General features: G+C 54.2%; 4 protein-coding genes across 4 annotated transcripts in view; 1 reads left to right on the top strand and 3 right to left on the bottom strand.

Moving 5' to 3' along the window:
* The window catches only part of PTSG_11808 (uncharacterized protein), a gene marked incomplete at its 3' end in the record, with an annotated part of 4,279 nt that extends 3,679 nt beyond the window's left edge, over positions 1-600 (bottom strand). Inside the window, exon 1 of the mRNA XM_004997875.1 lies at positions 211-600. Coding sequence (XP_004997932.1) covers positions 211-537 — 327 coding nt within the window. The 5' untranslated portion in view covers positions 538-600. The remainder of the gene's footprint in view (positions 1-210) is intronic.
* A 248-nt stretch (positions 601-848) lies between these two features.
* On the bottom strand, positions 849-7,395 carry PTSG_01948 (uncharacterized protein). The gene is made up of 16 exons (XM_004997874.1): positions 7,357-7,395; positions 6,832-7,128; positions 6,585-6,649; positions 6,350-6,430; positions 5,746-5,949; positions 5,280-5,521; positions 4,869-5,008; positions 4,464-4,583; positions 3,952-4,122; positions 3,615-3,730; positions 3,286-3,372; positions 2,786-2,928; positions 2,484-2,623; positions 1,996-2,088; positions 1,644-1,742; positions 849-1,400 (listed from the first exon to the last, which is right to left on the bottom strand). Exons 2-16 carry the CDS (start codon positions 6,967-6,969, stop codon positions 1,317-1,319), a joined length of 1,923 nt encoding a protein of 640 aa, XP_004997931.1. The 5' UTR covers positions 6,970-7,128; positions 7,357-7,395; the 3' UTR covers positions 849-1,316.
* Positions 7,396-7,434: 39 nt separating this feature from the next.
* PTSG_01947 (uncharacterized protein) lies at positions 7,435-9,484 on the top strand. Its single transcript, XM_004997873.1, has 6 exons — positions 7,435-7,598; positions 7,904-8,105; positions 8,312-8,365; positions 8,472-8,602; positions 8,765-8,917; positions 9,152-9,484. The coding sequence occupies exons 1-6, from the start codon at positions 7,461-7,463 to the stop codon at positions 9,371-9,373; spliced, it is 900 nt and encodes a 299-aa protein (XP_004997930.1). The 5' UTR covers positions 7,435-7,460; the 3' UTR covers positions 9,374-9,484.
* Positions 9,408-12,936, bottom strand: part of PTSG_01946 (uncharacterized protein) — a 3,891-nt gene continuing 362 nt past the window's right edge. The window contains exons 1-7 of the mRNA XM_004997872.1: positions 12,572-12,936; positions 11,755-12,327; positions 11,541-11,571; positions 11,268-11,309; positions 10,981-11,081; positions 10,244-10,615; positions 9,408-9,886 (exon numbers count right to left, since the gene is read on the bottom strand). The exon at positions 12,572-12,936 is cut by the window's right edge and continues 362 nt beyond it. Coding sequence (XP_004997929.1) covers positions 9,722-9,886; positions 10,244-10,615; positions 10,981-11,081; positions 11,268-11,309; positions 11,541-11,571; positions 11,755-12,327; positions 12,572-12,936 — 1,649 coding nt within the window. The 3' untranslated portion in view covers positions 9,408-9,721. The remainder of the gene's footprint in view (positions 9,887-10,243; positions 10,616-10,980; positions 11,082-11,267; positions 11,310-11,540; positions 11,572-11,754; positions 12,328-12,571) is intronic.

The raw sequence follows: 12,936 nt of genomic DNA, 5'->3' as shown, positions 1-12,936 counted from the left end.
ACACACACACACACACACACACACACACGCACACAGCACAGCACGTACCAAGCAGACATAGCATGCACACACACACGTACGCACAGAGGCACACAGCACACACACACACACACATATGTAACACACACACAGCGCGTCACGTGCCAAGTAGATACCGCATGTAGATGCACAAGCCACACATCCCTCGTTCAAAGCAAGGTTCTCACTTACGGAGAGGAAGCACCCTTGAATCAAGTCCTGGCACGCTGTCTGTTCCTGGAGCACGGAGATGTTGGTGTTGTGTTGGTTTCTGCCCGTCCCGGTGTCTGCGTTGCCGCTTCCGCTTGCTGCAAATGTCCTCATTGTCACAAACGTGACGGGCACCGCAATTGCGGACGCGAGGAGAACCACCAGCAGGGCAAAGAGACACAAACTCATGCGCCGTTGCAGGCACGTGTGTCGCCTCTCCATGTTCGTGGCAGCTTCTTGTTGCTCTGCATCGTGGTCCACTCGATATGGGTGGGCATCGGGGCTGCTTACTTTGCGCAGGTCTCCCATGACCCTGTGACTCGCTGCGGCCTCCTGTCAGCGGATCTCGACGTCTCAATCGGTGTTGCTGAGGATGCCGCGGTGAAAACGCAACGCGTGGTTTCCGCAAGCTTGGCGTTGAAGAGCTGCCATGGTCAAAGAACGCTTCCAGCCGCCGGGATGGCTCGCTTGTGATGTCGTACTGGGCACACTCATTGCCGATCCAGAGGCACCCCTCGAGCCAGCAGTCACCGGGTGTTGCCGAACCAGCGAGCGAGGGCACGAGGTTGCGGAACCACTCAAGCGCCAATCAACCAACAACCACTGACGACAGGACGACGGTTTGCGCATGTCATCATTTCAAGGGACTGTTGTTGAATGCAATTTGCGCTTGCTGCCGTTTTGGAAGAAGGAGAAACAACTCCTCACAGACAGCGATGACATCATGACGGCAACGCGTGCGCACAGCGAAGATGACAAAATGAAAAACACACACGCACGCACACAGCACACCACAGAGCATGGCTGCCACACTTGCAGACCCACACCATAGGAAGAGGGATCATCCGCAACAGCAAAATGCGCTGCTGGCGGGTCAAAGATGAGGAACACCAGCAAAACATGCCAACCAAGAAGCACAGGCGAACCACCCACAAAACACACGTCAAGAGAACGAAGTCATAAGGAGCGACGGCTGATGAAGTCAGGACGCTGTCTCAAATGCACACACACACACACACACACACACACACAGACGCACACACAATGCCCATGGCAGTCAAAACACCCGTCAGACAGAGGAAGTGGGTTCATTCGCCGGACGAAAAGGCCTGTGTTGGCGTTTGCTGCTTGCGCTGCTTCTTTTGCTCTGCAACCTTTGCGCTGTCCATGAACTGCAATCAAGTTGGGACGTGTGGACAACGCACACATGCGTGAGTGGGTTGTGTCGAGAAGATCACAAATGCATGACAATGTGTGTCGGGGTGCATTGAAAGGAGCGAGAGAGTGGAGAAAGAAATGGGTTTGTGATCAATCAACCAAAGCCACTTGAGTCGCCCCCGTGAGCACAAGCAGCAGGATGTAGTCAAAACACCCATGTGTTTCATACACACACACACACACACACACACACCAACCTTGAGCAAGTTGGTGCTGGCGTAGAGCGGACGGGAGACGGAGCCGTCGTTGCGTTCGGAATCCTCCGCGAAGCACAGGAAGACCGTGTCAATGGTCATCTGTTGGCAGATGGCGGGTGGTGGAGGAGGCATGCACGATGTGAGTACGGGCGACGAGCGAGGGTTGGCTCCTTGGCGGAGGAAAGACTTGTGGAAGCGCAGCAAGGGAGAAAGGGAGAAGGGGAGAAAGGGAGAAGGGGCAAAACGGAAACGAGAGGCGCGGCGAAGTGCACAAGGCAACGCAAGAGCGTCACGCAAGAGCGTCACGCAAGCGCATTGGGTGACCTGGCCCCACGAATGAGGAAGAACGCACGTCATAGACGCCGGTGAAGATGGTGGAGATGATCCAGGCGACGATGCACACGACGAACACAGGCACGGCCGGATAGGTCAGGTTGAGCGTTTGCTGTGGAAGCAAAAGAGTTCCGGGGGGAAGGGTTGTTGTTGTTGTTGTTGTTGTTGTTGTTGTTGTTGTTGTTGTTGTTGTTGTTGGTGGTGGTGGTGGTGGTGTTACGTGTGAGTGTGTGTGTGTTGGAAACGGAGTGAGCGTGATGATGGTTGTGGCACTGGGAACGAGTTCACATGGGCATACAGCAGGTGCGCAAAACTGGATGGTTGTGGCCTGCGACAAGAACAAGAACAACAAGAACAAGAACAAGAACAAGAACAACAACAAGAACAAGAACAAGAACAAGAACAACAACAAGAACAAGAACAAGAACAACAACAACAACAACAACAACAACAACAGCAGCAGCAGCAGCAGCAGCAGCAGCAGCAGCAGCAGCAGCAGAAGCGCACCTCGAACCAGTAGAGCGAGCCAAAGCCAACGGAGGCGACAACAACCAGCTTGCTGAGCAGCAGCACAAACGAGCCAACAGAGTTGATGGTGGCGACACGAAGGGCGTTGCGGAGAAGCGTGCTGAACGCCTCGCGGGCACCTGGCGCAAGCATCAGCGGATAGCAATGATGTCGACAATGGCAATATTGAACATGAGATGGTGAGAAATAACACATGCAGCAACTGACACGATGAAGCATGGGACACGCTGTGAAGGGACAGCAAAAGACGCGCCAGCACCCTGGCACGCACGCCGACTCACCCTTGCAGAAGGAGTAGCCGTAGATGGCAATCTCGATGTAGGCGTTGCGGTTGATGTACTTGAGCACTTTCTCCATGCACCACAGGCAGCACGAGCAGCACTTGAGCAGGATGTCAACAACAGGGCCAGACCGCCCCTGCAGCCTGGTGTGGCAGTTGGTCAGGTGCGAGTGCGAGCGCGATTGTGTGAGCGTGTGAGTGCGTTTGTGTGAGAATGTGAGTGTGAGAGCGTGAGAGCGCGAGAGCGTGAGTGTGAGTGTGAGAGTGTGAGTGCGTGAGTGTGAGATGATACACATGTGTGCACGTGCGCAGTTACATGTGTATGTATGCATGTGTGCGTGCGTGTTGAGCGCTTCACATCCAAAACACGGCGACACGTTCAACCACATGCCTCAAAAAATATTTGGGACCCCCCCCCCCACAGACACAGACACACAGACACAGACACAGACACAGACACAGACACACACACGCACATCCATATCATGGGTAGTATCGTACTTTGCCTGAACGTATGCGAGGATGATGCGTGCAAGCTGCACGAGTGCGATAATCATGGCGCCGAGAGCAAGCGAGCCCAGATGGTACCTAACACGAATGCAAACGGCGGTGGCGGTAGGAGGTGGTGGGGGGATGAGGACAAGGAAGAGAGACGACGAGGGGGAGGGGGACAAGGGGTAGGATATCACAGGACATGGAATCCTTTGTGAAGCATAAACACGCACGCGCACACTTTGAAACAACACACACACACACTCAATGCACACACACACACACACACACACACACACACTCAATGCACACACACACACACACACACACAAACGCACCTGAAAGCGTTCTTCAGGGAAGCAAAGATTGGCCAGCCAAGATCGGACTTGTTGGACGAGAAATACCAGCGGGACACGGCGCCGGCGAGCGTAAACTCTTGGATGGCAAACGCGAGCTGCACGGGTGGTTCGTGTGTACGCGAGTATGGGAGGGGCGTGAGTTCATTTTGACCATAAGTATTGATGATGGGTCTACACTACATACACGCGCCAATATATCTCATTCAAAACAAAAGCATACACACAAGCACGCACACACACGCATGCGCACACACACACACACAAGCACGCACACACACGCATGCGCGCGCACACACACACACACACATGGACGCACCTGAACGGCCCAGAGGAAACCAAACACGTGGTACCACTGCATGTAGACGAGGGTGTTGTTGCTCTTGTACGAGACGTGACCAATTGCCGTCGCCTCCGCTGTGCCAGCGGTGTACAGGAACACATACACGCCGACAAAGTACGCAATGTCCAGCATGACAATCACGAACGTCTGCATGCATGTGCGTGTATTGTGTGTTCGTGTATTGTGTGTGCGTGTATGTTGTGTGTATGTGTGTGTGTGTATTTTGTGTGTATGTGTGTGCGGTAAGCTGACGGTGATCAAAGCAGACAGCACTCAAGAGCACACTCAGGCGCTCGTTCAAACTTCAAACAACCACAGGATTGTCATCACATGCAAGCGCACAAAGCCACACACAAAGGAGCAGACCCGTAATGAAGGCAAAAGCAAGCAGACATACACATGCAAACCCAAGCACGCTCACGCACACACAAGCAGACATACACACGCAAATACAAGCACACACACATGCAGCCAGAGCGTGTGCGAACCGAAAAGGGGAAGAGGAGCATGGCGGGCATTTTTCGGATGGCGCGTCCGGCCTCTTTGAAGAGCGCGACCAGAAGTGCAAGGCGTGACCGCAGCACAAGCAGAATCAGAAGGATGATCCCCTGAACATGTGTGGGTGTGCATGTGTGTTGTTTTGCGTGTGCGTGTACGTGCGTATCGTACAGGTGAGCACATTTGCATTCACATGTGTTTGTGTGTGTGCATGAGTGGAGCACACGCAGTTTCACGCCGCACCCGTTCCAGTTGCAGGGCACACACAAACACACGTACACACACGTACACACACGTACACACACGTACACACACACACACACGTACACACGTACACACGCGCACACACCCCCCTCTCTCTCTCTCTCTGTATGTATCTCTCTTTGCACACTCACGCAGACGATGGAGACGACGATACCGCCGTTGAAGTAGAAGTTGACGTTGTCCTTCTCGCTCTGCAGCCGCTGTGACACGGGCGTGTCGTTGTACGCCTGGTCAAGCTCGTGCCACCGGTACCACATGTACGCAATCGCCCCTGCCAACACAACGATACGAAGACACATGAGCATGCGGTGATGGTGTTGGTGGTGATGGCATGACCGAACGTGAGAGGAGACGAGCAACAGCAATCCGCAGCAGAGTCCAGCGGCCGCGTGTGTCTACAAAACACACACGCACATACACACATACACACCACACGCTGACACACAGACAGGCAGACAGACACACAGACAAACAAACAGACAAACACACACACACATACCACGCGTACCTACAGCACACAACACAGATGAGCAGGTACACACCGATGCAGCAGACGAAGGAGAGGACGTAGGTGACCCAGATGAGGATGGATGCGAAGCAGCTCATGAGGAGGATCATGAGGAGCGCTATGAACACGGCGACGAGGCAGAGGTACAGCATGGGTCGCCAGGCCTGGTCAAGGTCGTCGACAACCTGCGACACCACCTCGCCGTCCTGGAAGTAGGAGCTGGCGGCAAACGTGGACAGGTCAACGGCCACGCAGCGCGACAGCACAGACACGTAGCTGCACACGGGGGGGGGCGCATGGGTTGGTGATGGTGGCGGCAGCGGTGGTGAGTATTGATGTGAGTAAGCTGCGTCGACCAGTCAGTGGCTGTAAGTTACGTATGCGCCTACAAACACAAACACACACACGCACACACATAACAGAGGCACAGAAATACCGACACAAATGCACAAACGCACACGCTACCCGCACACATTTGCATTAGCATTTGGTTTCCACACCTGCTTGCGTCTGTAGTCGGGCAGCCACTAGCATCAATGTTGAAATCTGCGTCGCTGACCTTGCCCTCATCAGCGGAGAGGAACGTGTACGGCGCTTCGCTCACACAGTACTCGCTGCTGCTGAAGTCCGTGGTCACTTCGGGGCACGCGGACACGCACAGGCGCAGGGCATCCGAGTTGCCAGAGTTGTAGAAGAACACAAAGCTGGAGTGGATGCAAGTTGAAGTGGGAAGGCGATGGAGGAGAAAGGGTTGAAATAATGAGGACTGGATGAGAACAGCACGACGAGCAATCATAAACTTGAGGAGAGGAGTTAGTTGGAGACGCTCAAACTGTAAGTCTGCACATGCACAGAGAGAGAGAGAGAGAGAGAGAGAGAGAGAGAGAGAGAGAGAGAGAGAAAGAGAGAGAGAGAGAGAGAGAGAGAGAGAGAGAGAGAGACAGAGAGAGAGACAGAGAGAGAGAGAGAGAGAGAGAGAGAGAGAGAGAGAGAGAGACAGAGAGAGAGAGAGAGAGAGAGAGAGAGAGAGAGAGAGAGAGAGAGAGAGAGAGAGACAGAGACACACACAGACACACACAAGCTGCACAGCCTGGTACCACTCACGAGCGGTTCGTCATGTCCAGGCCCGAGTTCGTGCTGTTGATGACCTGGTTGGAGTTGTTCCTGCCACACACGTTTCCAAAGCTGTCGCATGGAACAAGGTGAGCAAGATAGTGAGAGAGAGAGAGACACTGTGTGTGTGCATACGCATGTGAGGGCGTGTGTTTGTTTGCATCGCAGACGAAAAAAGCACAGTGGTGTGGATTGCGTCAACATATTTGGCACGGTCGCAGCTCACCTGTCGGTACCGGAGATGAGGCGCTCTGGATCGCCTTCGGTGTAGGCCACGTAAGCGATGCCAATCTAATCGAATAGTGCGAGATTGGGGGCGCACGGTGTCAGTGGGATGCAAGGCGAAGGCAACTGACTCAAACGAAAACACAAATACACGACAACCGCCATGCACACACACACACAAGACACACAAGACACACAAGACACACACACACACAAGACACACACACACACACACACAGGTAACTCACCATGCCTGCCCAGAAGGCGAGGAAGAGGGCGAGAAAAAGAATGTCGGTGCAGGATCGCTTCTTGTATGGGCCGGGCGTGGTTGCCCGGGGCTGTCCAGCAGGCTCAACGCTGGACCCGCCACCACCACAGCAGCCCATGGTTGCTTGCTCTTTGGTCGCAAAGCGTCAAAAGACGACGATGTGTGTGCGTGCGTGTGCCTGTTGCCTTTGGTGTATGACTCGGCTCGTCGCGGAATGGGACGGAACGCTCACTTGACACGCCAACAACGACAATAGACCAGCTGGCTCAAGGCGGTCCTGAGCAAGCAAGAACGAACGCAGGAGAAGGCAGAGACGACACGGAGAAGAGATCGATGTGAGTGAGGAATGAAAGTACATGATGTGAGGCTGTCAATCAATCCACCCCTTATCCAGCCGGCCTTCCCAACGCACCTCAGCACACCGTCACCACCACCCACAACAACAACAACAACAACAGCACGTCTCGTGGGTGCTGCAAGAAGCAGAGGACCGTCAACAACACACCTTCTTTTCGTTCGTCAGCGTTGGTGTTTGGGTTGGCAGGGAGAAAATTAACGGAAATCTTACATAATTGTCACAACTGCTGGTGGGAAGAAGGACAACCCACGATGGGGGGTGACGACGACACTCGCACTGGTGGTGCTGGTGGTGGTGGTGGTGGTGGACGTGCGGCGTTGTGGGCACATGCCGTCAATTCCAAGGCCCAGCTCGAGGCTGCGCTCGCCCAAGGCATCGTGTGCATCGAGGTGACATGAGTGCACATGTGCCTGTTTATGTGTGTGTGTGTGTGTGTGTGGAAACTTACTTACTGTGTGTGTACTGGGTGAGTTTGTGTGTGTTGTGGGTGTGTGAGAGCGTGTTGTGTGTTGTGTTGTGTCAGTCTGTATGCAGCAGTGTGTGTCTGTGCGCACCCTTCTTGCTTGCTTGTGTTTGCGAAATGTTATTGTTATATGTTCATGCATTTCCTACCAGCCAGCCCCACCAGCTCCACCACCCACTGTCCTCCTCAACCACTGACAGTTGTGCCACGTCCCTCTCTTCCTGCATCAAGGCTGATGTGCTGCTGTCTGAGGGGAATGTGCCCATTTTGGCCCATCCTCCCGAACGCACGTCGGACATCACCGTTGAGGACCTTTTGCAGGCATTGGTGGCACACGAGCCACCCCAGCAGAGCCACCAGAAGATCGTCAAGCTCGACTTCAAGGATCCGGCTGTCGTTCAACCCAGCTTGAACCTCCTCGACAAATTTACAGGTACACAACGCCAGCTGCGCAATTATGCTCACTGTTTTGCCTGCCGTCTGTCTGCAGCTGTACGCAAGGCACGGCATACCACGTGCAAGCACACTCCGTTGCTTTTCCTCTTCGCCCATGCCTTCGTTTCCCCAGTCTTTGTTTCCACAACCCTGTGTCGCGCAGTCTCACTCATGACTTTCATCGTGTACCCGCCATGGCCGCAGCGTCCCTCTCCACTTGGGAGGTCTGGCTCAATGCAGACATCCTCAAGGGGCCAGGTGAGCGGATGCACCTGTAACATGTCGCACGCAATGCATCTGCTTTCAGCCCAGCGATTAATTGTTGTTGCTCACAGTGAGCTTTGTTCGTTGTTTCGGCGCACAGGCGGTGCCGCCCCGCTCTTTGATGCTGACGCATTTGTTAGCCAGTGCAAGCACCACGGCACACTGTCGCTCGGCTGGACAACCTCCATGTACACATTCAACTTTGCCTACACAATGGTCATGGCAACTGAAGTGCGTGCACGACCACCCGTGCGGCATGTATGTGTGTGTGTGTGTGTGTGTGTGTGTGTGTGTGTGTGTGTGTGTGTGTGTGTGTGTGTGTGTGTGTGTGTGTGTGTGTGTGTGTGGAGCTCACTTCTCTTCTCACCCACATCTGCGCAACTTTTTCTTCAGATGATCGAGTTGTGTCAAGCACATGAGCTGCCCACCCCGCCAACGTTTGCCATGTCCGCTTGCTGCGCACGCGAATCTCCCCACGCCATCGCCGCCCTCATGCGTCACGTCCACAACGCCACCATCACCCTCTGGGGCCTCGTCGATGACCCCGTACGCGCGTTGGCCTGAATCTTCCTCTGTGTGTTTGTGCGTGTTTGTTTGTGTGTGCGTGTGTGCATGTGTTTGTTTGTGTATTTGTGTTTGTGGTCACCATGTGTGTGTGTGTGTGTGTTGTGTGTGTGGTCATCATGTGAGTGTAGTTTTTGCACGATTTGAATTGTCTTGCCACCCTGATTCCTGTCACCACACCTGTGCTTCCTGTCCCTCCACTGTCCATCCATGCAGCTCCAAACCTGGGCCAACTCCTTGGCACAGCGATACTGCGGGCACGTGTACATTGATTGCTTGCAGGCACCATTCACGCGACGGGCGGCGTATGCTGTCTTGCGCGCCCTTGGCGTCTTGACGTCCCACGACACGGCCAATGCTGATGGTGACGATGATGGTGATCGTGATGGTGATCGCTGTGGTGCTTATCGTGGTAGTCGAGCACGGCATGCCAGCTGACTGGGTGAGTGCTGGGTGAGTGTTGGGAGAGTATGCGTTTGTCGATGGTGTTTATTTGAAGCGCAAGGTGCCGCTTGCAGCAAAACAACACAGGCTAGGTAAACAATTGTCATCAATTCACGTCACATCGTACAGATCGTACGACAGAGACGCAGCGCAACATGACAACACAACACAACAACGAAACACACATACACAGCACGGAAGGAAAGTGCACCCCACAACACACTCTGCAAATCACCGCCACTCCGCCGTCCAATCCCCAAACCCTACAACACAACTTGCCACCACCCTTCGCAAACACCATCACCACAACGCCACCCCATGGCCTTTCCCTTCCCCGCACTTCTACTTGCGCCTGGACTTGCCCTTTGGCTTTGGTTCGTTGGGGTTGCGGCGGCCGTAACCGGGCACGGGCTTGCGGTTGACAGCGCGACGGGAGGGGGCGTTGCTCGTGCCAAACGGAGACAGGTGCTCGAGGAAATCGTCGCTGAACACGTCCACGACCTTCTTCTGCAGTTGCGTCCAGTGTTGCATGCAGGCACAAGGGAAGAGGCGGGGGCGGAGGTTGGAGGGAAAGAGAGGGTGAGCCGAAGATTAAGGTATTTGTGTGTGCGTGTGTTTGTGTGCGTGTGTGCGTGCGTGTGTGTCTGTGTGTGAATGAGGCAGAGAACTGTGGACACAAAGCATCACCAGCATGTCATTCACATTACAATTGTCACTGCAGTAGCCACGTCGACACACGCACACACACACGCTCCACACACACACACACACTACACACACACACACACGCACACACACTACACACACACACGCACGCACACACACACACACACACACACACACACACACTGGCAGACCACTCACTCGTGGGGCAGGGAGGCTAGCAACTCGGGCCTGTTGGTCCTCTGTGAGGATGAGGTTCTTCCTCCGGTCGCGTCCGCCCTTTGGCATCGGCACAGAGTACTTTGTGCCCTTGAGGTTCACGCGCTTCACGCGAGGTTCAAAGACTTTCACCTGGCCCCGCTTGTCCACAGCAGCAGACACGCGCTGCAAGGTTGGGTGGCCGCACGACTGACAAAAGTCGCGGTTGGTCTGAGTAGTGACAGCAAAGCACGCCTCGCACTTGAGCACGTGGTAGCGCAGGCGGTGGACCAGAAGTCCGTCCAGTGACATGAGCCGCAGTCCTTTCTGCAGCAGCACATTCTGCATCGCAAAATCCGTCGTCATGCACGCAACCTGGTTGTTGTTGTTGTTGTTTAAGTTGTTGTTGTTGTTGTTTAAGTTGTAGTTGTTGTTGTTTAAGTTGTTGTTGTTGTTATTTAAGTTGTAGTTGTTGTTGTTTGTGGTTGGTGTTGTTGTTTGTTGTTGTTGTTGTTGTTGTTGTTTGTGGTTGGTGTTGTTGTTTGTTGTTGTTGTTGTTGTTGTTGTTTGTGGTTGGTGTTGTTGATTGTGGTTGGTGTTGTTTGTGGTTGGTGGTGGTGTGTGCATGTCAGTTTGAGTCGACGGTGTGATCTGATCTCCTCTCAGACAGCATATGTGCAGTCATCGTGGCGTGCCTGCAAGCACACCCCCTCCCAAGCCATCACCAATGCTTCCCGTACCTTTGAGAATGCATACTTGTCGACATTTTCCTTCTTCATCTTCTTCACCACCTTCGGCATGTTGGCGGGCGTGATCCAGCCGTCGCTACCATCCGCTGTCCCTGTGACACACGCACACATACACATATGCACGATCAAGTGGGCGTCAATGCGAGTATGATGTGTTGTGTGAGTTAGAGAGCGTGTGTTTGAGAGAAAGAGAGAGAGCACATGGGTGCAGGAGGAAGGAGACAGGGGCACTTTTGCCATTGGCCAACAGTCATGAGCAATCATTTGTGCGTGTGCACCTGTGGCTGAGAAGAACTTTGCGTCTCTCCGGATTTGCGCCTCTGTCAAATCACACACAGTCATGTCAGTACATGCGCAGAAGAGAGCAATATGCGAACGGGCGGGACAGCACGCATCCCACCGCCACCAGCAGCAGCAATAACAAAAGTAGCAAGGCCACAGTGTCGTCATTGCACGCGTGTTATTCTATTCGTGTGCATTCCGGCAGGCATATAGTCACGCGAGCGAATGGAGCACATGATGCTTGCATGCATGATTAGGGGGCGTATCACCTTTCCTGCGCCGGGCCGCCTCTGTCATCTTCTGCTCACCATCAGCGAACAAACAGACACATACACATATATGATGATGAAAGGGTTAAAGACGAAACAGAGTGAGTACATGAACATATGCACTTCATTACACACATACACACACGCACGCACGCACACACACACACACACACACACACACACACACACACACACACAAAAGCGCATCACAAACCTTGGACTTTGTCGGGGCAACCTGCCACTCCGCGTCGTCATCGTCGTCACCATCAGATGGTAGTTGCTCGAGCGTGTGACCATCTGCTGTTGCTACGTTGTCCTCGTCCGCAACTGCACCGTGCTCATCATCCTGCTCGTCATCATCATCATCGTCCACTTCAACTTTCACCTCTTCCTCGTTTGATGCCTCATTGTCTCCCGCGTTGTTGTCCCCTTCTTCTTCTTCTTCTTCTTCTTCCGCGTCTTCGTCTTCGTCTCCTTCCTCGCCATTGCCATTGTCATCGCCGCTAACAGCGGCAACAGCTTGCTCATCGTCCTTGTTCGCCACCTCGCTTGTTGCTCCCTCTTCCTGCTCCTCTTGCTTGTCCTCTTTCTGCTCGACCTCTTCCTTCACCGACTCATCCTTCTTCTGTTCTGCTTGTGCTGTCGCCACTGCTGCCTCTGCGTGCGTGCGCTCGCTCTTTGCAGCCTGCTCTGTGTCACCACTCCCCTTCTGCGCTGCGTCATTGGCGGCCGCCTTGTTCTTGCCGCGCTTTCGGTTCTTGCGGTTGCGCTTCTTCTTCGCAGGGCCCTGGAGCATCAAGGACCAACAATGAAAGTGAGGGCATCAGTCGTAACGCGGCAATCGTGACACGAGTGAAGCGTCACGCCAGGCGATCAACACACACGCCTTGCGTGTGTAGGCGCACGCAGACACAAATGTACGCAGACACAAAGGTACGCAGACACACACACACACGCACACACATACACACACGAGTACGCAAACACACACCCATGTCGCACACCACAAACGCACACATACGCACGCACACCTTCTTTGGCTCAGCGTTGAGGTGCTTGTCGCTGCCGTGGGCCTCCACATCCAGCATGTATGCGAGGGCCAGCACGTGCAGATCGGTTGCGGAGAGCGCTCGGAGATCACCCGTCTTCTTGGCAAAGCTGGACATGGCAGCAATGGCGGCTGGGGAAGGGTTGCGCACCTCCAGCTCAAACGGCAGCATCTTCAGACGCCGGCGTGCCTCCTCGTCACGGATCTCCGCCAACACCTCCGGCACCGTCACGACACGCTCTGCAAGGCGATACAGCGGCGCGTTCTTGATGAAGGCGGCTGTATCCGCAACGAGTACGGAGCAGTGGGCTGTGTCCTTCTGGGGCTTGGACTTGTGGCGTCCACTCT

The sequence above is a fragment of the Salpingoeca rosetta genome (genome assembly GCF_000188695.1).
Source record: "Salpingoeca rosetta unplaced genomic scaffold supercont1.3, whole genome shotgun sequence".
NCBI lineage: Eukaryota > Choanoflagellata > Craspedida > Salpingoecidae > Salpingoeca > Salpingoeca rosetta.
This window is presented reverse-complemented; position numbering and strand designations above follow the sequence as displayed.

Excerpts from the sequence above, each read along its gene's own strand:
- PTSG_01948 (XM_004997874.1), bottom strand. The coding sequence starts at position 6,969 with ATGGGCTGCTGTGGTGGTGGCGGGTCCAGCGTTGAGCCTGCTGGACAG. Across the intron at positions 6,650-6,831 it reads TCGCCTTCTGGGCAGGCATG|ATTGGCATCGCTTACGTGGC; the intron begins GTGAGTTACCTG and ends CTATTCGATTAG. Across the intron at positions 1,743-1,995 it reads TCTTCACCGGCGTCTATGAC|ATGACCATTGACACGGTCTT; the intron begins GTGCGTTCTTCC and ends ATCTGCCAACAG.
- PTSG_01947 (XM_004997873.1), top strand. The coding sequence starts at position 7,461 with ATGGGGGGTGACGACGACACTCGCACTGGTGGTGCTGGTGGTGGTGGT. Across the intron at positions 7,599-7,903 it reads AAGGCATCGTGTGCATCGAG|GCTGATGTGCTGCTGTCTGA; the intron begins GTGACATGAGTG and ends TCCTGCATCAAG. Across the intron at positions 8,918-9,151 it reads GGGGCCTCGTCGATGACCCC|CTCCAAACCTGGGCCAACTC; the intron begins GTACGCGCGTTG and ends CCATCCATGCAG.